At 45.6% G+C, this 23,311-nt stretch overlaps 3 protein-coding genes across 5 annotated transcripts; 2 read left to right on the top strand and 1 right to left on the bottom strand.

The window, feature by feature from the left end:
* The first annotated feature begins 874 nt into the window (after nucleotides 1-874).
* Nucleotides 875-3,788, top strand: LOC112886401 (probable receptor-like protein kinase At1g11050). The gene is made up of 2 exons (XM_025952298.1): nucleotides 875-2,927; nucleotides 3,288-3,788. The coding sequence occupies exons 1-2, from the start codon at nucleotides 979-981 to the stop codon at nucleotides 3,295-3,297; spliced, it is 1,959 nt and encodes a 652-aa protein (XP_025808083.1). The 5' UTR covers nucleotides 875-978; the 3' UTR covers nucleotides 3,298-3,788.
* Nucleotides 3,131-5,458, bottom strand: LOC112886402 (MADS-box transcription factor 4-like). Its single transcript, XM_025952299.1, has 7 exons — nucleotides 5,030-5,458; nucleotides 4,829-4,895; nucleotides 4,671-4,732; nucleotides 4,449-4,548; nucleotides 4,294-4,323; nucleotides 4,063-4,107; nucleotides 3,131-3,553 (listed from the first exon to the last, which is right to left on the bottom strand). The coding sequence occupies exons 1-7, from the start codon at nucleotides 5,215-5,217 to the stop codon at nucleotides 3,398-3,400; spliced, it is 648 nt and encodes a 215-aa protein (XP_025808084.1). The 5' UTR covers nucleotides 5,218-5,458; the 3' UTR covers nucleotides 3,131-3,397.
* Nucleotides 5,459-7,272: 1,814 nt separating this feature from the next.
* Nucleotides 7,273-11,680, top strand: LOC112884585. Of its 3 annotated transcripts, XM_025950009.1 has the most exons (7): nucleotides 7,273-9,018; nucleotides 9,148-9,203; nucleotides 9,368-9,643; nucleotides 10,077-10,313; nucleotides 10,455-10,574; nucleotides 10,678-10,806; nucleotides 11,276-11,680. In XM_025950009.1, the coding sequence occupies exons 1-7, from the start codon at nucleotides 7,407-7,409 to the stop codon at nucleotides 11,294-11,296; spliced, it is 2,451 nt and encodes an 816-aa protein (XP_025805794.1). In that variant the 5' UTR covers nucleotides 7,273-7,406; the 3' UTR covers nucleotides 11,297-11,680. The 3 variants fall into 3 exon arrangements, 2 of the variants coding, with proteins under 2 accessions (XP_025805794.1, XP_025805795.1); XR_003227132.1 differs by lacking the exon at nucleotides 11,276-11,680 and having other exon boundaries at nucleotides 10,105-10,313; nucleotides 10,678-10,699; XM_025950010.1 differs by lacking the exons at nucleotides 10,455-10,574; nucleotides 10,678-10,806; nucleotides 11,276-11,680 and having other exon boundaries at nucleotides 10,105-10,370.
* Nucleotides 11,681-23,311: the final 11,631 nt, after the last annotated feature.

Raw genomic sequence — 23,311 nt, forward strand, 5'->3', positions numbered from 1 at the left:
TGGGTGCTTTAGTGAAGTCTAGTTACCTCTACTTTGATATCTATTTTCACTTTGTAGCTGCTATATTTTACACAAGATTTTGATCAGACATGCTAGATGTTCTTTTTCTTATCTCTAGCATGCTTTTGTCAAAAAAAAAAGCAGTGTTAGCCTAAACGGTAAACGCTAAACAGTCGGTCACTTAGTGTTTAGCTCGTTATTCGAACTAAACGGCTATTTAAACGGGTTAAACTGTCATTAAACGGAATAAATGACTAATTAAACGGACACGGCTAGCCACCGTGTAGCATTTACACGGCGTTTAAATGGACTAAACGGCCGTGTAGGCGAACAGTAAAAGTACTTGCCATTTAGTGACAAAATAGTTTATTATTCCAAATTATATAATATTGTTGTAACTACCATTGCAACAACCTAGAGTAATACAATTATTAGAAAGTACTTTTCATAAAAATGTTCCTAACACCGTAATTTATTTGACAGGTTTTTTTTTGAATGGGCTCCAACATACGAGCGTGGTTTACCTTTCTTAATTTTGGAACGCTCCCACATTTCCCTTTCACTAGCCGGCTAGCCGCCCAGAAACAGCCAGTTTCCATGTTGACTCTTCACCATGAAGCCCCCCAATCCGCGCCACGTCAGTCGAACCGCTATCTAGCTGTGATTGCGTCTCGTCGACCACCTTGTTCCGCCACTCATTTCCTGCGGCCTTCCGGCGAGCCGGCGCACGCCTTCCCAGCCGCGTCCCCGTCAATCCGACGCACACGACCACCCATCCCGGCCCCACCAGTCATACTCCGCAAACAGCACAAAAATCCGCGCGCTATATCTAAAGGCGGATAAAGAACTCGTGCACGCAACAGCTTCGGCGCTTCGCCGCCCCATTTTACCACTCCTCTTGTCCCACTCCCCGCCGCGACGTCACCCGGGGCCGAGCGACCTCCTCCTCTGCCACTCGCCCGCCAACCGCTGCCGGAAATGCCGGCCCCGAAGATGCTAGGGCCTCTCCCGCTCGTCGTCGCCCTCTTCTTGCTTGCCAGCTCGCCGGCGGGCGCCGCGGGGGCGGGCGGCGGCGGCGGGAACGCGACGTCGGAGCCGTGCCCGCTCGACCTGGGCTACGTGCGGACGTTCCCGTGGGACCCGACGCCGTGCGCTGGCGGCGCGCCCAACATGACGGCCTGCTGCCAGACGCTGCTCTCCCTGCTCGGCATCGGCCTCGCCGAGCGCCTCCGCGCCACGGGCCGCTTCCGCCTCCCGTCCGCGGCGGCCTCGGCGGCCTGCCTCGACGGCTTCTCGGAGCTGATCTCCGGCGCGCCGGCGGGCATCCCGGGCTCCTCCCTGGTGCCGGAGTGCTTCCCGGAGCCGAACCAGTTCGCCATCACCCCGTCCTACTGCGCCGGCGTCTCCACCGCAGCGGAATTCGAGGCCGCCGTCGGGAACGACTCCGTCCGGGCGCTGAACTCCTCCTGCGGCCCCGACCTCGCCTCGCCGGCTACCTGCGCGCAATGTTACGCAGCCGGTGTCGCCGCCACAGCGCACCTCACCACCGCCGCGGCCAACAATAGCAAGTCGGGCTCCTGCTTCTACCTCTCCGTCCTCTACGCCGCCGGCGTGTCCAACGCCGCCGGGCCCACCTACCCACCCACCGCTGCCTGCACGTTTGGCCTCGGCCTCTCCACCCCTCCCTCCACGCCGTCCAAGTCGAACGACGCGGCCATCTACGCCGCCACCATCCCAATCGCCTTCGTCCTCCTAGCATCGCTCCTCGCGTTCTTCCTTTGGAGGAAGCGGAGGCATGCCAATAGCAAGAAGAAGAAGAACCCCAAGATCTGTGAAGAGGGGTCGGGAGAGCGGCGGTCGCACCTGCGGCCCAACACCGGGTCGATTCTGTTCGATATCGCCGAGCTCGCCAAGGCCACTAATGGCTTCGCCGAGCGCAACCTCGTCGGCCGCGGCGGGTTCGGCGCCGTCTACCGAGGCGTGCTCCCCGATGGGTCCGTGGTCGCCGTCAAGAAGATGCTCGACCCGGACATGGAGGGCGGGGACGAAGAGTTCACTAACGAGGTGGAGATCATCAGCCACCTCCGGCACCGGAACCTGGTGCCCCTCCGCGGCTGCTGCATCGCCGACGACGATGTCGAGGAAGGGAAGCAGAGGTTCCTAGTCTACGACTTCATGCCCAACGGTGCGCTCGAGGACTTCATCTTCAGGGACAAGGAACCGGCGGCCAAGCGGCCGCCGTTGACTTGGGCGCAGCGGCGGAGCATCATCCTGGACGTGGCGAGGGGCCTCGAGTACCTGCATTACGGCGTCAAGCCGGCGATCTACCACCGGGACATCAAGGCGACCAACATCCTGCTCGACAGCGAGATGCGCGCGCGCGTGGCGGACTTCGGACTCGCCCGGCGGAGCCGCGACGGGCAGTCGCACCTCACGACGCGCGTCGCCGGGACGCACGGCTACCTGGCCCCGGAGTACGCGCTCTACGGGCAGCTCACGGAGAAAAGCGACGTGTACAGCTTCGGCGTGCTGCTGCTCGAGATCATGAGCGCGCGGCGCGTGCTCGACATGACATCCCCGGCAGGGCCCGTGCTGATCACCGACTGGGCGTGGACGCTCGTCAAGGCCGGCCAGGCGAGGGAGGTGCTCGACGAGGCGCTGTCCACCTCCGAGAGCCCGCGGAGCGGGGTCATGGAGAAGTTCGTGCTCGTGGGGATCCTGTGCGCGCACGTGATGGTGGCTCTCCGGCCGACCATCGGCGAGGCGGTGAGGATGCTGGAGGGGGACATGGACGTGCCGGAGCTGCCCGACCGGCCGCTGCCGTACGGGCACAGCGTCATGTTCAGCGAAGCCGGAAGCAACTTCAGTGCTTCTCCGGCATTCAGTGGCCCATTGGCCCCGTTCATGGACAATGGGGACATGCTCAGGTGATGAACCAGGCAAATTTTTGTTGATTGATCGCAAAATCTAGCTAAGAATTAGAGGGATGTAGGTAGTGATTGTAAGTGCTGCTGTTTCTTGATTGAAATTCATTTGTAAATGTATTCAATTGGCAAAGGAACGATATTCGCATCACATTCTGCTGCTTCTGTTTTCCAATGATCATCAGTCAGCAGCCAGAACAAAGATCAGATTAAACAAGATTAAGCTACCAAGTTAATAGAACGTTACAATTTTCAGTCCTAATCCTGGCATCATTATGACATGGACTGGCATTAGCTTACCAAAGTTAAACGAGACGCAGACGACCACATCGAAGTAACTGACAGACAGCATTGTTCATCCAGATTGAGATGAAAAGAAAGATACAGAGCCGACACTGAACGATGAATGCAAGCTAGAAGATGCAGGTGCAGAGCTTCAGTTCAGAGCGGCATAGTAAGATTCAGCAGCCTAGCTACTCGTCTTCCTGCAGGTTGGGGTGGCTGGGCTGCACCCGGAAGGTGAACGGCATCTGGGAGGTGAAATCCCTGTCGTGCTGGACCTGGTGGTACCCGATCTCCAGCTCCCTCATGCCTCCGCTGAGCTCGACATCCTGTTGGTGCTGGTAGGCCTGTTCATCCACGGTTTAACAAGGTTTAGCACCGTGGTGGAAACAAGAGGGGGAAAAACTTCATTATGCTCTCAAATTTCATGTTTCTTCCAGTTCAGTGAGTGCAGAATGAGGTTACACTCACTGAAATCTGTACATATGGGCATTTTTTGGGATGCAGAACATAAGATTCACTGATTCAGAACACAAAAATGGTAGTAATGGGAAAATGCACTCAGGAAACTTATTCGTTCAATTTATCTGGTTAGTTGGGTCTTGGCCTCTTGGGTGTGTAACAGGGTAAGGTTGATTGGTCACCCTGAATACCGTTCGGTGCTAGGACTAGAAATCCAAACCAAAAATTTCCAAGCCTTGGGAAGAATTGCTGAGTTTGGTAGTGCATGTTTTCTTCAGTTAGCTCAGCACATTGAATTTGTTCAGAACTTTGCATACTGATTTGGAGTGAAAAGGAGAAAACAAGGAATGGTCAAGCAAATATTCAACTGTTATTCAGAAGGGGATAAAATTACCATCCTAAAAGACAGCAGCTTGTGCTCGTCCTCCAGCATCTTCCCCTGCAACCAATCACAAAAGGCTATTAATGATCAGAAGCTGTACAACTTTTCTTAATCAGGAGTTGTAAAATATATTCACTGTAGGAAATACTTGACAACTTCCTTCAAAAGAAAAAGGGGAAAAAAGACACTCCATGATCTACAAAGTTAGGAGCAAAGGACGTGATTCGAGTTTGGAGCTCGTACGTTCCTCTTGTGCATCCTCCAGTGGTCCATCTGCAACAAACAATTCAATAAAACCAACATCAGAAAGAAGCCCCTAAGGTTCTTTGCTGTACTTCTGTACTTGTGAGCTGCAAGCAACTATGAAGCTATGGAGCAAATGGATGAAGAAGTATTGCCAGCTTGTCGCGCTGGTTGGTCTGCCCGTTCTGGAGCGCCTCCTCGATGGCGATCAGCTCCGTGGGCTGCAGGGAGTTCAGATCCTCGCCTTTCAGATGCCTGCGTCATCACAAGGCACAGGTTACCCAAATCAGAACTTGAACATACACACGAGCAGCGAACTAATCAAGGGCACATGCAGCTGGAAATTGGAAGCAAATCTGTGGAACAGAAACACTGACCTGAGCTCAATCTGCATGTTGTCGTTCTCCTTCTTGACCCTGTCGATCTCCGCACTCAGGCTCTGAAACATTTCGGAACTTCAGCATTGCGAACCACCAATCTGCTCTGGTGCTGAAACAAATGGTCAAAGAAAGGGGGAAAACTGAAGAACACGCACCTTGTGCTTCTCATCCCACAGAATCTTCCCGGAGTTGGTCTGGTACTTCTCCAAGATCCTCGAGAGCCTACCACCCAAAACCAAAGTTTGTGTCATAACGATCAGTTCCTCCCAAGCACACAAGTAAAAAGAAAAAAAATAGTACTAGTAGAAGAAGAACGATAAAGTAGCCCAAGAAGGTAAAGAGGGCAACGGACATACGAGGTCCTGGGCGAGCAGTAGTCGTAGAGCTTGCCGCCGCTGGAGAAGATGACGACGCCGACCTCGGCGTCGCAGAGCACGCCGATCTCGCGGGCCTTCTTGACGAGCCCGGCCCGGCGCTTGGAGAAGGTCACCTGGCGGTTGGTGGAGTTCTCGATCCTCTTGATCTCGATCTTGCCGCGCCCCATCCTCCTCGGCCCCTTCGCCCTCCTCCGCTCCCGAAGGGATCCGCACGCAGCAGGAGCTCAGCTCCACCAAGAACCGACACGGCACCCGGCACCACTGCCTTCCTCTCCCCCTCCCCTTGAAGCTCTCTGCTGAATTGGTGCGGATCTTTATGCGGGAGGTGAATGCGACTAGTGGACGGACTGAGGAGTAAAGGAGAGGCCGCCATGGAGGGAAGGGAGGTCAGGGGGGCTTTCGCGCCGGTGCAGGATTGCAGGGCCGGAAATGGAAACTGCTCGCGTGGCATTTTTTTGGTTATACTTTCGCATGTGACCTGTGCTGACCAGGTTTGCTTGAGAGGGAGGGAAACAGGGAGGGAGGGTTCTCGTGGGCTCACGTGGGCCATCAATTTATCACATGCCGTGTATGGTGGGTGGGCTCAGCGCAAAGGGCCCACGCAATTGTCAGAATGGGCTTCAAAATTCGAATCCGAGCCGCGCGATAAACCACTGGACCTCAGCCTCAGCGTGCTTCACACCACTGGACCGCAGCGCGCGCCGCGCATGGGGAACTTGCCAGATAACCACCGGTTCGACCGCTTGTCTTGTCCGCTCGAAGCCTCGAGCACCTACCTCTTCCAACTTTCAAGCAGCTCTTCTCGAGTTAACACATTAGCTGGCATGTGCGCCATTTGCTAGTAACACTAAGCGACTCTATCTGTTAGTGGCTCGATCGTAGTAGAAAACTGGCTGTTTTTGGGCCAGTTGTATTACCGGAGCTTTTCCTCGAGTTGTATGTTTCTGCTTGACGGATTTTCTACTCGGGATCCATATGAACAATGGTGTGAGTGTGAGGCTCGTGGGTTTTCTCGCGCTTTTTTCAAGGGCTATTAGGATACTAGGAGTTATACGTGTGACTGGCAGTTAAAGGTGTCACACAGTCATATTTTCTAGAATCATTTCAAAATCCGACTGCATCCCTATGTTCCTTGCGACAAAATCTTCAAAATAAAATTACACTTGGATGAATTTTTTGTGGAATATTTTTTTAACGCGGAATAATTTTTTTGAGCTGGAATAATTGTTCTAACAATCTGTGTCACGTGAGTAACTTCTAATATTTCCGGTTTTTCCAAAAAAGGCTTGCTCTTGTTATCATTTTGGTCATTTTTTCGGTTTTCCTCATTATACTAGTCCTTTTTCTACCAAAGAGAATGTTTTCGCCCAAAATTTCTCGTCGCACAAAAATGACCTCTATGGCATGACATAGCTTGATTGGATGAAAAAAAATGGCTCTCTACCAAAAAGAAAGGAAAAAGGGGAAATCTGAAGATGATGGATTGATTGGCTCTCTGAGTGAAAAAACATTCACCACGGAGAAAAACAAGAAAGCCACCGGTAAAAATAAAAAATTATGGTAAACAAAGGTGGGGTTGGGAATAGATAAAACTAGCCAAAGCTTCAATCATCAATAAACTACTAAAAGGCCAAGATTTCTTGTTCGATGTGTGGTATATGCTATATATCATTTTCTGTGATTATAAGCTAATGAGAAACAACCAGGCTTGCTAACTTCCAAATGGATGTCGATGATTCATAGAGGGAACCAAACATTCAGTTACAAAACTCCACTAGATCAATAAGGGGATGCCACCTTATCATATAACTCACAACTTGCAAAAATGCTGTTAGTACCTTGTACAAATTTAAACAAACAGACAACATGATGAGTATAGGTAATATCTTCGGTTTAGAATCTGATACCCTTAGTTATAAGAAGCATCCCTCGGATTTTGATAGGCTTGTATTGTGTCAAGATGTATTTTATTCTAAAATGGAAAGTATCCATCCATTATCCCTGTTATCAATTAGGAATTACGAATTTGGATACCAAAATGTGATGAAAAATGAGTTAAGATACATCCCTGTTATCCATTTTTTTCATCTAAACAAGAATATAAAATAATTCGGATGACTGCTATTTTTTTTATTTTTTCTTCCTACCTGCGTAGGCTTTCTTAAACCGACAGAAAAAAAAAACCATTTCCAGTGCCTATTCCCATTTCACAACGACCAACAGCTACTGTATTCCGGACCTGCCGTCGCCTCCGAGAAGTCCAACCCGCCCGCCTCCGCCGCCGCGGTGGGCAGTGCACCCCTCCCTGCCGGCCGCCTCCCGGCCCCAGCCTCGCTGATTCGAGGAGGAGACGATCATGGCAACCACAGCGCCACCGGCAGACGCAGACCCCCCCGAATGCCCGGTGTGCCTCTCCCCATTCGACGCCACCTCCGCTGTGCCGCGCGTCCTCCCGTGCGGCCACTCTCTCTGCGGGCCCTGCATCGGCGCCCTCCCGCCCGCCTCCGCCGCCGCTGCAGGCTCCTCCCTCCGTTGTCCTCTCTGCTGCCAGTGCGTCCCCTTCTCCCGCGCGCTCGGCCCCTCCTCCCTCCCCAAAAACCTCGCCCTACTCGCGCTTCTCCCCTCTTCACCCCCCTCCCCGTCCCACACTATCACCGCCACCGCGCCGGCTCCCCTCCCTCTCCCGCTCCACGCCTCCCACTCCCGCCTCCTTTCCCGTTTCCGCCATGCCGTCCTCCCCGAGTCCGCCTCCCCGCTCCGCTCCGCGCCCACCCCCGCCTGCCTCGCGTCCGGATCCCTCGACTCCGACCTCGGCGCGCCCTGGTTCTGCGCGCGGGGCAGTCCCGTCAGCCTCCTCCCGATCGAGACCCGCCCCGGCGAAGGACGCCCGCCGGCGGAGCAGGAAGCCGAATTCTACCGGCCCAGCCACGCGGCGCGGGTCCTCGCCGCGATCGGCGCGCTCAGCGACGCGGCGATGGAGGAGCTGGCCGGTCTGATCGCATCTTCCGCGCGGTTGGCACGGCGGGTGTGCAGGGTCTACGGGGTCTGGATGGACCCTGACGCGCCGCCATTATGGATGGTCTCTGAACGGCACCCGCGTAGTTTTTCCCAGTTGTTGGAAGAGGAGATGGTGGCTCAGATCGGATTTGTTGTCATGGAAGCATGTGAAGTGATCATGAGGTTGCATGGTGAGGGGCTGGCGCTGGGATGCCTTGGGCTCGATTGCTTCTGCCTTGACAGCTTTGGGCACTGCCTGCTTGATTTCAGTCGGGTGTTGGCCTTGTGCCGGGGAGTCCGAGCAGGGGTTAGTTCATACAGTATTGGGGCTTTAATTGCTCCTGAGGTGGTGGCAGTGCTAGGTGACACATTGCGAATGAAGAATCATGATTTTGATGGCTTCTTTGGATGTAGTTCAGATATCTGGTCATTGGGTTGTCTATTGGTGTCACTTCTTACTAGGGATGAGCGGCTTGTGGCAGGATGGAACTCTGAAGGATCATATGATGATTGGGAGAAGAAAGTGGGTACAAGGCTTAATGCCTCATTGCTTGGTACGCAACTTGAACCATTGGCTGCAATTATAGTGTCATGCTTGAGCTATGATCCAAAAGGCCGTCCAGAGATTGCTGACGTCTGGAAATGTGTTAGAGGCTTGTTGATGAAATCCGGTGATGTTACTTTAGCTCCTGATGATGACTTTGCAGTTCAGAAGAGTTTTAGATGTTTACTCCTTGGGGAGTTATCCTCGATGTTTGCTGAATCTAGTGCTGTTGAGTCAGATGGTAAGGCACAACTGTCTCGAGGAGCTGAGGACAGCAGTTCAAATCAGGATGATGTAAGTAATGGTGGGTGCAGAAACGATAGGGCACTTGATTTGTCAGGAATTGATGATCCAGAGTCTGCCGGAATGTTTAAATCAGCTACGCTGATTGCCCACCGTGATTGTGTAACTGGATTAGCCATTGGAGGTAAAAATCTAACACTGCTAATGGACTATAATTTAAATCATATGCTATTTTATTTGGTGGGTTTCTTTTGTTCATGGTGTTCTGTAATGCTGGCTCAACAACTGCCTGTTAATAATGCTTTCACTACAGGCGGATTCTTGTTTAGCTCTTCTTATGACAAAACTATCAATGTGTGGTCACTGCAGGTATGAACCTATCACTATTCTGTCTTGATATTTTTTTAATGGTTAGCATTATTGAAGTAGGCATGCTTCTCCCATGAGAAACCACATTGTATTCCTTTGCAATTCATTTCCTAGTTTTAGTATGGCTCATCTTGATCGTATTGGTTCTTGAATTTGTTCCGTAGGACTTCTCTCATGTACAGTGTTTGAAGGGTCATGAACACAAAATCACCACAATTGTTGTTGTTGACAACGAGAATCATTCTCTTTGTATAAGTGGAGACAGCGGTAGCGGAATTTTCGTCTGGCGTATAGATTCCACTCTCAAGGAAGAACCTTTGAATAAATGGTATGAACATAATGATTGGCTCTATCGAGGGGTTATCTGCTTGGCTGTCTCTGGAACTGGTTATCTTTACAGTGGTAGCAGAGACAAATCTATCAAAGCCTGGTCGCTGGAGGTACTAAGCTTTTCTTCTAGTACTGGAATGTGACTTGAAAATAACTTCATCATCTTCTGTTGGATCAAGTCTGCAGATTTTCTGTCTTTCATATATTTCTTATTTATTTTTTCCAAAAGGAAAAAAAAGTTAAGGGGCCTTCGGTATGATTAGAAGCTTGAGTCAGTCCTGAGCATGGATTGTCTGAGCTAGGGGTCTCTGTTCTTTATTTTTATTTCCCGTTCTTTGTTGTTTCTTTCTTCTCTCTCTTCTTTTGTTTGCCTTTTTGTTGACTCTGTCTCAGGGTTTGTAAGAGGACTGGCTTTTCTTTTGCTATCTGTAATACAATGACATGCAGATCACGTGCATGTTCGATAAAAAAAATGAATGTGTCGTCAATTATATATAATTCAAGTATGTTATATGAATTTAATTCAGTACTCTCCATTGGCAGGATTATTCACTTCGCTGCACCATGACAGGTCATAAATCAACTGTATCTTGCCTTGCGGTGGCCAGTGGTATTCTTTACAGTGGAAGTTGGGATGGTACAATTCGGTCATGGTGGCTCACTGATCATACTCCATTGTCTGTACTGGAAGATGATATAGCAGGAAGCATAGCCCCTGTGTTGTCAATTTCAACAGAAGCCAATTTTGTTGTTTCATCGTATGAGAATGGCTACTTTAAGGTTCACTGAAATCTGAATCATGAATCTTACTTTCTAGCCACATTCCGTACCACAAATTTTGGCATACCCTTTCCTCTACTCCTGACAGTGTTCTTTTTTCTAAATCTTGAGTGTTTACTTTTTCCTCCTTTTTGAAATCAGATCTGGAAGAATGATGTCCTCGTCAAATCAGAAAAGCTTCAAAATGGTGCTATTTATGCCGTTAAATTAAGTGGCAAATGGTTCTATAGTGGTGGATGGGATAAAATCATAAAAATTCAGGTATGTTTGCTTGCTTTATTGATATATATTAGTCTTCCAGGAAAATGGTCTGCTGAAATGTATTTGTCACTTTGTATTCTCCCTTTTATTAACTACTTCATAGGAGTTATTGGAAGATGAGTCAGAGGTAGAACTCCGAGACGTTGCTTCCATTACTTGTGACACAATTATAACTTCGATACTGTCCTGGGATGAAAGGCTGATAGTTGGACAATTCAACAGGGATATCAAGGTAAAACTCTTATTCTTCTTTGATCAGCTATCTGTTCATTTTAGCATTTTTCACTGCAAAGCTTGTAGGCAGCTGTGCACATTTCATGCTTTTCTAACCTCTGATCCTATTTATATAATTACTTTCATTACTTTGTATAAATCATGAACTTTGCCATGATTAGCTTTTGCGTCTGGCTACTTAGGAACTTTGTTCTCTGGTTCTATGGGGACATAATAATCTTTAATGGTCCTCATCCACAGAGTTTGGTTTGTTGAAATGTATGCTCAGTGATAATCTTAAGATTTCTGTTCGCTCAAAATTCATGTTTTGACTTGTCAGTAATCCTAGACCTGTTTGTTGCTGTGATTTATCTGCTTTGTGGTGATGCAAGAATGAATCCACTAATCGGGCATTCCTTTTTTCTTTTTGTCAAAGAAGTGTCGTTGCACTTTAAACCTCTAAATGGTATGCTTTCATATTCCACCAGGTTTACTACAAGGCGCAATAATTTCTTACTCCGCTGGTCCACCTGCGTGTCTATACTGTGAATAGCTTGATGTACAGTAAACGTGAGATAAAGGATTGATGGAAACAGAAGAAACCCTCCTTTTGACGGTACAACAGTGTGTCAATTGGAAAGAAACAACAGTTAAGATAGGTTGTTGTAAGAAGGGGTAGATATCAATGAAGATGCATATTTTCTTCAAATCTTCTGGAGTAGAATAAGCACAATGTCTGGTTCGTTGGTCCCATATCACACAAAATGTAATTTAGAATTAGCAGTTCTACTTGATGAGAAGCCATCAGCTAGAAGAATGCTGTTGAATGTCAATAGTAATACAATAATATACCTTTTATTGTCAAAATTAATGTGATAATCGTTAAAGCTCAATTCTGTAGCATGGTAAACCTACCCTGAAGCTCGATGGATCGGACCTAGATTTCAGGCCAGTAAGGTTGGCCTAGTTCAGCCCGCAGCAAATATTATAATGTTTTGGTATATCTGTCAATCTGTGCATATATATATTTTACTTAAAGCAATGTTTTATATGGCAAGTAAAAGAAGCTGATGTTTTAATTTGGAAAAAAAATATTTTGGGCTTCTTTCACTGCTGTCTCATCCTTTCTGGTCTGGGCCTATCTTTTCAAAGATGAGCTTTGTCAAAACCATTTCCGGGGTTATAAATGCTGGCGACCATTTCTCTCTTAAGGCTTCCTTTGGAAACTCTAAACCCTGCCGGGTTCCTGGCCTTTTCCCCGGGGCGGGAAGCCCACGGGCAATGCTCCCTCGTGCAGATTTTCCCAGCATTTGGAAGCCTGCGTGATGGGGTTTTGCGGCCCGATTCCCTTCATTTTCCACGGGAAAGAAATCCACGACCCATCAGCCCGAGCAGCGCTCCCCCTCCTAGCTCACTCGCGATGCCACCTCCGCCTCGTCGCTTTCGACGCCGCCTCCGCCTCCTTGCTCGCAAGCCCCCGCCTCCGCCTCCTTCGCCTCCCCATGATCCCTCTTCTCACGCAGGCAGACGCTGCCCCCTCTCCTCCGTTTCATAGGTTCTTGAAACAGGAGTTTGACAGCAGAGAGGAAGCTCAGGTGAGGCACAAAATCTCTGGAGGGCGCATAGGTTCTTGAGGATGGCGATTCAAGGAACAGAAGATTTCTGGGGGCAAAGGGGAAGGCTAGCATGCTTCTTTCTTTTGTTTGACCAAAGGTATGTAGCCAAAATGCTCTCGTGGGCCTGAAATGCTTGGTGATGGAGGCGTATTGGTGCTTGTTCTTGGTCGATTCATCAGTCACGTGTGTTGATTTTTTCCAAAACTTGGTAGATCTAGTTTAGTGCTAATATATGCAAGTATATGCTTTTATATTAAGTGATTTTCTCATTTTTTTAAGCACTTAATTTTCGTTTATATATTCAATGTTGTTTTATGTAAGTTTTCTGTTATCTCTTTATTTCTATGTTTCTTTTGAGAAGTCTATTAATTCTTAGGGGTTAATTAATTTTGAAATGCATCATGCCTGCCTGCCGCATAGAACAATGAACAAAACAATTTTTCCATGGGACCTTTTATGCATATGAATTCGTGATAGCATGTCGGACCATTCGTATACCAGACTAGTGATCATTTCATTACGTGGAGGTTCAACCCCATTGTACTTTTTTCCCCTCTTGTTTCCAGATGGCAATATCGGCATTGCAGTTCGTCCTAAAGGAGGACCTCAAGGCCACAGAGATTTAGGTAATTATTTTTTAAAAACTTCTGCAGATATGCTGTCATATATGCACATCATCATGCTCTGAAAATACAAGTATAACTAATAACGATTGTTCCTGGTGGGGGTAGTCAAAAGGATGGTACAATTTTCAGGCTACTGATAGTGGCTGAAATCGATGAGCACCTGAAATCCATCAACCCTGGCAAGTAGAGTTGAAGGCCCAACAGAATAATCTGCTTAGCCACTTGTAGCCAATTACAGAACGATGTTATGGTTTAGTTTTAGTACTACTTTCAGTTAGCTAGCATTGATTTAGTTTCAGTCTTATTCATTTTTCAATGCTCTGTCTCCACCATTTGTGTATCAATGCCACCTACATGGGTCATCTATTACTGAAAGTATAGTACCAGCATGCCCAAAAATAAGATACGAGTTGAGTTCAGGCCTAAAAATAGGATGCACAGCTAGTCGTTCCAAACTAAGATGATTTTGCCTAGAAAATTCACGTTATTGGATCTCATGTTTCACTAACTACAACCATAATTCAGTTCAACCTTCAGTTTGTATTGTTGTTATTCAGTTTTCAGTTAGCTTGATCTCATGTTTCAGTATTTAACAGAGGGGCACATGAGCAGCTCATGACTAAATCTGTGGGAGAAGGGAGCATCGGAAATCCGGATGGTTACCTTACCTGTTGATGGAAGGTTCTTTCAAGGCCTATATGCCTTATGCCCATACTGCCTATGCCTCTATCTTTCAAAAGCTAGCAGTTTACATAGCTTTGGTGTAGACATGATTGCTGACCCTTATAACTTTGATGTAGGACACAGATGAAACATTCATTTGCATTGTAAAAAAAAAATCCCAGGTAGCAGGTAAGAAACCTCGTTCAAGATAGTTTACAAAGCTGTATGATGAAATGCTGATTAAACACAGTAACAAGGCTTTTTTTTGTTGAATTTACACAGTACCACATAGTTCCATGCTTTTTGCTGGTTAATAGTTATCCATTGGTTAACAGTCAGTTTCATGTTTTTTTTTGCTGGTTATTAATAGTTAATTCCATGCCCTAGTTAATATTCAGTTCCATGTACCGGTTAAAACTAATGCCGCTGATGTTACATGTTTTCTTATCAGAATTGCGTTATGAAGAGTATACCTTTGCTCTGTCCATTTGGATGCCTAGTTTTCTTGTGGTATTTAAGGAGCGAACTTATTCTAAAAATCTTGATTTCAGAAAACTGTGAGCGAACTAATGCCGCTGATGTTACTGTCAGATTTGAGTTAACTGGTTGGGAAAAAGTATGCCCTGTTCTTGGGTGCTTTGGTCAAATTTTAATTGCTCCTTTGCAGTTCACGCATCTACTGCTCAGTTATAAGTATAGTGTTGGCTCCCTGTAAAGCTTTCCTCAGACGTATTAGTGATCTAACAAGTATAGTTCAGTTAGCACCAATTTTACTTAGCAGCCTTTTTTCAAAGCTGCTGCTAATTAGAGATTGCCTCTTGTAGAGTATGCAGTTAGCAGATAGTACTGGCCAGTATGGCCATATCCCTTTACCATTTTATTTAGATCGAGTGATCAGCATCAGCATAATCTGGGAGTTAGTGTTTAATTTATTGTTGATATATGCCTTTTGGAACAGGAATTGCAGGGACCATCTAATTAAATCAGAATAGTGGCTTGCAGCTGGTACTTGCAGCATAATCTCAGAATAATTGCAGGAAAATTATGTATTGGAGAAAAAGATTTCTCAGGTAATTACATATTGCTTTTCTGAGATGCATTAATTATCTCACATGTATAGTCCAGTTGCCACCAATTATGATTGGATGCTACTGCTAACTACATATTGCTTTGCCACCTAGGGGTGGTAGAGGGCCTTAAAATTTAGCCTAGATAATTTAAGGGCCGGGCTCTAATCTTATACAATTTTAAGCTAAAAATATATAAGGGCCAAGTTGGATTGTGAAAAGACCACTAGGGCCATAATCCGTTACCACCCCTATTGTCACCTAACCATGGTCAAAAGGATAACACTTCCCCTGTTTGCTTTGCCCTTCAGTGAACATCACTAGAGCATACTTGGCCCACACAAATTAGGTAGCTTGTGGCTGTAACACAGGAGAAATCTTTTGACACTGAAACAGCTATATGATCTATTGATTTTCATTAGAAGATGAATTTGCCTTATATGGCTTGAGATGGATACAAATCAACATTCGATTTTTAGTTTATCTCCGGATTGACATGGTGCTCTTGGAAGGCTATCCTACCTCTGTGATGGAATTACATCTATTTATCTCATAATTGTGGACTGTAATTTGAATATTTATGTAGATCTTTTTGTTATTTATTACAAAAATGTTGCTACAGATCATGAAATTATTTCTTGTGTATTTCTTGCGGTTGATGGTGTGCATTGCTTGTTTAAATATTTAGAGCACATGATGAAATTTGGTAGCTACCAAAGAAGTACTAGAATTCTCAGCTATTAATTTACTCGTGTACAACATGTAAATTTTAGCAGCTGCCAATTTACTAGCAGCATAGCGGATAACAGCAGTCAATTTATTACCCGCTGGGCCTGCCCCTTGCCGTCCTCTGTCTTCCAAACAGCGACGGGTGGGGGAGGGCTGCCCAGGGATCAACTGGCTGGTGAAATTCCCGCCGGGGCTTCTATTCCACGGAATAACTTGGCACTGGCTCCCAAACTAGCCTTAAAAGGATAAAATATCCACACAAAGTCTCTATCTCTACCCCTATAAATTCACCTAACTTTTCTTTCCTATGTTTACTCCAACTTTTGTCCCCAGCAGAGATGTGTTCTTCTACATCTCTATCTCTACACCTATCTCTATCTCTACACCTATAAATTCACCTAACTTTTCTTTCCTACGTTCACTCCAACTTTTGTCCCCAGCAGAGGTGTTCTTCTACATCCACACCCATCAGTGCACCCATGAATCCAACTCAATAAGATTCAATAGTCCATATCTCTTCTCATCACTTCTCTCTCCTTACTCAGTCATATCCAAGGGTCCACGTTTACCGGATCATGCATACCCACTCGATGGCTGGCTCCCCCATCTCCGTTGCAATTTCCAAAACCCTCATGAAGTCTCAACTTCTCAAGTATGGAACCAGGTCTTCATCTCCCTTGCCTCTTCATCTTCCCCGTTTATCAGTGCTTGGTCTGGTAATCTGCTCATCTGCTCATCCCTGGAGATCACGTAGCACAGCTGGCCGCCGGTGCCCACGACCATCCCTACTGGAGGCGTGGCCACCTCCACCACCACGGCTCCTACGCTGTCCAAGTCTAATGCCGTGGCTGCCGGCAACGTCCACGTCAAGCATGCTTGCGACGTGGACGTCACCGCCGCCGTCATGCACATCTGCACGCCGCAAACCCACGATTGTATTCTTCTATTCACTGCTCACGATTGTACATTGCACATCCCGCACAGACTTTCATTCTTCTATTCCAATGTTGTATTTTGTTTTCTCCTTCAGATCTGTCAGAGAAGACGAAGTGGCGCGAGCCCAACTGCCGCCATGCCGCAAGGATAAGAAGCGCAAGGCCAAGAACTGGTGAGTAATTTTTCCTTCCATTGCAACCTTGATTTGGACACGCCCTTAGCTTGGCCTTGAGTTTCTGATGCAAGCGTTGCCGTATGTTGTGTGCGGATTTGTGCAGATTGTAGTGCAGGTAGCATTTATAGGAGATGGCTGATTTACATCGAACCCTTCTCGACACCTCACCCTAAGGACCTATGCCGTTGATGCAGCTGTAACCCAGTTTTTCCCCTTTTCTATGTTCTGCCTCAAGCTGGGCCTTCTGTGGTAACAGGCAAACTCCGCCACCAGATGATTTCGAAGAGTTTGCAGGTTATTACTTTTCGCTTTCTTGATTTGTGCCCACAGCAAGATAGTAAAGTAAGTTACAGAATGGGTCAGTGCATCCATTAACTAATAGTCTGACAGTTCAGTCCTTGTATAAGATACTATAGCTCTGTTAATCTTTTAACATTCTTGCAGAGTGTCCAAGCTACCAGTTTGTGAAACTAGATTGAGATACCAGTAATTTACTCAGTTATGTTTTCTATCAAACTACCTGCACATTTAGCTATCAACTGAATATAATTGGCTAATAAAATGTGATGCGTGAGATTTATCCATTCACCTTTAACTTATGTTTGGGTCTTTGTAATCAGCAGGGTCACTTACTGATAGTAGGGGTAGGAGCAGAAAGGTGGCAATTGATCAGCTCCTAAAATGCCAAGGTGTCACTGGTGCCTCAATTACTGGAGAAATTCCTTCAATTTTGCATTTTCTGTGCTGATGCTCTGACTATTTTGCTACCATTCGATTGAAAACAAAGAAAGCAAAGACAATGGTAGGGCTGGACCATGTTTAGTAAAAACCAATTCTGATTCGTTGCAATGTGGACAGCTTTTTTTTGCCTTTTTTTTGAATAATTCAAATTATCAGGCTATGAGGGATACTGAGAGCTGTGTTGGAAGATTGTGTACTTTTCAAATTCTGTTATTCTATTTCTAAATATAGAGATTGAATGCTACTCAAATTTAAAGCGCATTGCACCAAATGCCAAGAGGAAGGCATACCGCATTTGAATTGAGAAATGCACCATCACAAATCATTATTTCTACCTGGTTGTAATGTTTTATTGTAAAACTAAGCTTTTGTGGGTCCATTTTACTTTACATGTACATTTGTATCTAAATCATTTTATGATTTATGCTAGATTTGTGTCATTTTGATGGTATCTCCAGTAAAAGGGTTGGATCCAATAAAGGACTGGTTTGTTATATGTGAAGCTCTGGCCGAAATGTGGAGTGCTTTGTCGGTTAATGTGCTGGTGTACGGCTTCTGCGGAGGTGAAGATGCATCTGAGATGCTTTCTGACAAGGTGCACACAAAAGTTCTTTTTTTCAAGTAGTGATGCTAGGATCTGTGTAGAATGGGATGAACTTAGTAGTCACATAGATTTGATTATCATTTAAAATCACATGGCAATTTAGATAACCACTTTTTCCTTAAGCTTTCTTGCCCAAAATGTGTAGTAAATTTGATGAGACCATGTAGAGATTTCAATAAGAGATCAGCATAAGACATACTCCCTTTTCCTTTTATTTCTGAATCCAATGCTTGTTTGATGTGAAACTGTACATGCATGGCTAAAGCAGCGTTCAGTGTTGCGAACACCCCTGATCACAGTAATGGAGTGCAATAATTTAGACCGCGTCCTTATATCTCACTGTGCCATCTCCACCAACAAATACTTGTGAGAGAAGCAAATATCAGAGCAAAAGGTAAAATGATATAGCTTTCTGATTGTGTCACAGATGGTGATCCATCTTAGTTTATTATTTCCAACATCTCTGCAAATTGTTTTTAAATTGACAACCTGCTGTAAATGGTTTCACTCAACTTTTAGAGATGTTTTTATATTTCTCCATGTAGGAGCTGGCTCAGTCAACTTTGGGACAATGAAGTTAAGCCTATTAAACCTCATGCTAAATGCTTCAGCTGGTCATGTGTAGCCTGTAAAGTAGATTTGTGCTTTACTTTTTTTGAATTGCACATCAACATCATACAAATAATATGTTAGATATGATGCGCCTCATGCTGCAGTGAGCAATCCTTTTGCTTCATGCTGCAAGAGCAAATGCATCTCTATGAATAACTCTATTAATGGAGTAACTCCCTGTATCACTGAAATATTGTTTTTATGTGTGGGCCTTAATCTATTTTAAATCTATGCTTCATTACCAAAATATATACCGTCTCCAGGTTGTTTGATTTGCATTACGAAGTTATCGTAAGCGTTAGCACGGGCGTTATACTAGTACAAGAAAGTTAGGGGAAAAGGGACTGGTAAGAAGGGGCAGTTCGGCCTCCCTCACGCTACAAAAGAAATTTTGTCGTTGCGTGTTCTTCATTCTGAAAATCAACCTCGTGGCCTGTTAGGAACCAGGAGGTAGAATCGGGGTAGGCTAGCACAGAAGGGGATCAGTTAGGAATTGGAAGAACCGGAGATCGGATCGGGAACCACAAGAGCAGATGTCTCCCAGGTTTTCTGTTTTGCAATTGGCAAACTTGTGCCAGCGGGCAGCGTCGCAGAAGCCACGCGGGATAAGCTGCATAAGGGCTGTTAATTGGGCCCAAACTGAGAAAATAACAAAAGATCAAAGAACCACTCGGCCCACTATTACATAGTAACAAAGAACAACAATAACAAAAGAAACGACAGATGGGATTAGCAAAAACACTTTTTAGATAAGGGATAAACCGGTCTCTATATCCATCTGGTGGATATATATAGCATCTGCTCTTGTGGGATTAGCAAAAACACTTTTAGATAAGGGATAAACCGATCTCTATATCCATCTGGTGGATATATATAGACAATAGTTACAAGAATTCTTAGACTCTAAACCCCAAATGAGGAGCTTAAAACATAAGAAAGAACACTCTAAAATAAAGAAAAAAACAAAACTAGAAGGCTAAGCTTCAATTTTCTTTTTTGCTCTAGTTTTATCCTTGCAAAGTCTTTATGCAACAAAAGACCATCACATCTATTGTCTTCTTAGAAATTTGATGTCTGAACCGCCTGATTCTACTGAAGTAACAAAATCAGACCTAAGAACCTCCAAAGCAACGCTTCAAGAAGAGAACGACATCGAAGACATCGCTGCCGCCTCATCTGGCAAACCGGAGTTTTCACTCAGAGATCCATCGATAGTTGCAAGCTTCACCATGACAACGTCCCAGAGGGACACGACGCCTAAAAACCCCATCGTTATCGACACCGACGCACTGTCGGGAAGAGCTTTCGCTCGGATCACTTGCTCAGCAGCATCACCGTCCACTGATGGTGATACTGCTATCGGGGTCGATGGAAATGGCGGCCGTGCCAGATCGTAGAGTGGGCCGTTGGCCGCGGCGGAGTGTACGCCTCCAGCGTATGCCCGAAACTAGCACTACAGCCCACGGCGGCAAATCGGCACAAAAGCTACCAAAACCAACGGCCACGGCTCCGGAGAAGGCACGCCACCACACCATCAGAGGGGGAGATCCGAGGTAGGGGAAGCCAGATCTGGAGGAGACTTAGTCCGCATCCATCAGGCGCCGAACCACTACCACTGTGTGGCCAACACCAGCGACCCTCGCCTCCGGGCCTCGTCCTCCCCCGTGCCGCAGCCACCGGGCCTCTTCGCCGGATCCGGCCTCGTTGGCCACAGATCCGGGTGGCCTTGCCTGCCACTTGCTCTAGACGCTGAAGCCAGACCGTCCCTCCCATTTGAGGATGCGCTTCATCATCGAGAGGCCTTGCCGCCGCCCTCCTGGTGGCCGCACGGGCTTCCGCGTGGGCTACTCCGGTGGCGGCGAGGAGAAGAACGCGGAGAGGGAGGGGCTAGCGGCGGCGGTGCTGGGCACCTGTGTCGCCCCGACAGGAGCGACGCAAGGGAGAGAGAACGCCGGAAGCGAGAACCATCCATTTTTTCTTTTCATAGAATATATCCTCTTTGTGCATTTTTTCCTACCCAACTAACACCTTTTCCTCCCTCTAATCGACCTTATTTGTTCCCGTTTCCACAGAACTGAACTCTGAACACTTTGAGGCTGGGAACAGAGACTTCCTTGTCAGTTATTTGTACAATTGTAACGATATCTAAAAAACCCGTAGGCATCTAACATGCTTTGATCGGACGGCGACAACACACGGCACCTTCACCGTATAGTATACTCCATGCTACAGTGCAAAAGATATTCCTAGACACAGTTCATAGGGCTCATGGTGCATCTGCAACATGGTCGGATAGGACGGCACCTTGGACTAAAGGGTGCAGGGCCCTTTCCGATGACTCCAACCCAGCTGCGCTGTGCCGGGATTGGAAGCCCAGGAATGATAGCCCGGCCGTTGCCCTCGTATCGCCGGGTCGAACTGTGGCAGCGTCGCCCTGTCCCTGGCAGGTTCATCCACGAAATCAGACACAGATTTTACACGTCACATGCGCCTGCTAAGGCCCCGTTTGGTTCTTAGGAATAAAGTCTAGCCCGTCACATCAAACGATGCATTGCCATTGTCTGAAAAATGGTGATGGTGGTTGCAACTTGCAAGGAATCCTTGCCGGTGTGTCCCGGATGCACTTACGATTTGACAATTAGACTATTTTTAGCACAGTATATCATAATATACATATAAAATGAGCGTTTTTTAAATGACAGTTAAAAAGTAACAATAATGAAGATGTACCTTCCTAGACATATAGGTTTTTGGAGCACATGCTCATATTTTGAGCCCACTCTTATAAACACAAATATAGAATGATTTGATTGTCTTTTACTGCTTAGGAAACAATACATATATACGAGCAATGCAATGCAGGAGTTATTTCCATGGCCATTGTTGCAGAGTGTCTGTACACCGCCACGGAGGTTGCAAGCAATCCTCAGCAGTGTGTCCCAGTTGCACTAATGGGTTCACCATTAGGTTATTCCCAGTACTGTGTCATCCACGTTAAGTTTCTTTTGACATGACACCGAGTTAGAAACTTAGACTGAAGTTGTATGTTGTTCTCCAAGAATAGAAAACAATGCTCATATTTTGGATTCATTTTCATGGACACAAGCACAAAATAGTTAATTGTATTTTGCTGTCTAGGAAACAACAATATGCATATATATGATGCAATGCATTAATTGTAGTAGGAGCTGCCTCTAAACATCTGCTTAATGATATCCTAGTGATATGACAGTAACGGATACATATAATAGAATGCACCTGAAATAAACTTAGGGCGTCTCCATGACTGCCAACGTGCCAAATCAAGCAGAGTTTTGCGCATGTGGCAGGGAAAATTGATTGGGAAGAGATAAAATCTATTTTCTTAGTTCATACATAACACATTTGAATTCCCATGTAACATTTAAGCACATTACATGCTGGTATCATACTAGTTTTTTTAAAAAATATGTTAGATAGAGAGAACTTTTACGGCGCACAATACGACCATATACTACTGTCTGAAAAGAACTCATACGTAAACATCGACGGTCTAGATTTTTCTATACCACTAAAACATTGATTAGTTATACGAGATAGTATATCTAGACAGTATAGGTAGTATAAGGGTAATTGGGAAAAATTATTTCACTACAACGTTTCACCCCTGATGTAACGGCCTAAAGGTGCTGCAATATGCCAAAATGGTTGCGATAGATAAAATTATAAAAAATTATGAAAATTATCCTTAATTTATATTAAGTTACTAATGACAATCTTACCCCTTCTAATTGACAGTTGGATCTTTTCTATACTATATACTACCAAGTGGTAATATTGTGCGCCGTAAAAGAGGCTTAGATAGAACTAGACCATTATTGGAGACGCTATCTATTATGCTACCTATAACGAGGTCAACAATCTCGTACTATCCAGTAAGAGATATGATATCTTCATTATCATATAATAGCCAAAGCTTTAAAAAAACTAAACCATATATAATCATAATGGCCCATATTTTTGCTTTTTTCAGATCTTAGCATGGCAAACGTATATGTATTAACCGCCAAGAATCAAGAGGCTGTCGTCCATACGTGCTTGTATCTTTGCGCGTAGTAGGTAGCATCTCATCTGTGATGTAGCAATGATAACAAGATCTCGGACGATCTACGTCGTACGCACCTGAGATAAAGCCATGTCTACAGGCCGGACAAGCTGAGATATACGAAGAGGAGAACATTACTGCTTGCCCATATATGCTAGTGCATCTTATAATACATACATACATATATATATATATTATATTATATATATATATTATATATTACATACATACATACATACATATACATACATACATATATATATTATATATATATAATATATGTATAAAGCATCCACAACCCAGATAGCGACAGCACATTCGTCTGTTACGTATGGTCGTAGGCTCCTTGCGCCCACCAGCAAGCAGATAACTCGCATGATTGAGGACTTCATGGATCTACGTACTAATGCATATCTGCAACTCGATTTGCATCGGCAAAATAGCCGTTATGGTCCCTCGACTTCATTTCACTCCGAGAGTCAAGTTCATTTCTTAACTTTTAAAAAAATCAATTTAGTCCCTTAACTTTTATTTTCAGATCAAATTTATCATTATACTAATATGATGCTCCATAATACCATAAGACTAATGAGACCAATACGCCTATTTTGCCATCTGCATCTAAGACAGCTAACGAGTAACGAGTAGTCTGCAGCAGAAGCTTGTAATTT

The sequence above is a fragment of the Panicum hallii genome, chromosome 3, assembly GCF_002211085.1.
Source record: "Panicum hallii strain FIL2 chromosome 3, PHallii_v3.1, whole genome shotgun sequence".
In the NCBI taxonomy this organism is placed as follows: domain Eukaryota; kingdom Viridiplantae; phylum Streptophyta; class Magnoliopsida; order Poales; family Poaceae; genus Panicum; species Panicum hallii.

Bases quoted from the DNA above. Each gene is read 5' to 3' on its own strand.
- LOC112886402 (XM_025952299.1), bottom strand. From the start codon at position 5,217: ATGGGGCGCGGCAAGATCGAGATCAAGAGGATCGAGAACTCCACCAAC. The intron at 4,549-4,670 runs GTCAGTGTTTCT...GTGATGACGCAG, and splicing joins AACATGCAGATTGAGCTCAG to GCATCTGAAAGGCGAGGATC. The intron at 4,324-4,448 runs GCAATACTTCTT...TGTTTGTTGCAG, and splicing joins CCAACCAGCGCGACAAGCTG to ATGGACCACTGGAGGATGCA.
- LOC112886401 (XM_025952298.1), top strand. From the start codon at position 979: ATGCCGGCCCCGAAGATGCTAGGGCCTCTCCCGCTCGTCGTCGCCCTC.
- LOC112884585 (XM_025950009.1), top strand. From the start codon at position 7,407: ATGGCAACCACAGCGCCACCGGCAGACGCAGACCCCCCCGAATGCCCG. The intron at 9,204-9,367 runs GTATGAACCTAT...TTTGTTCCGTAG, and splicing joins TCAATGTGTGGTCACTGCAG to GACTTCTCTCATGTACAGTG. The intron at 10,314-10,454 runs GTTCACTGAAAT...TTTTGAAATCAG, and splicing joins ATGAGAATGGCTACTTTAAG to ATCTGGAAGAATGATGTCCT.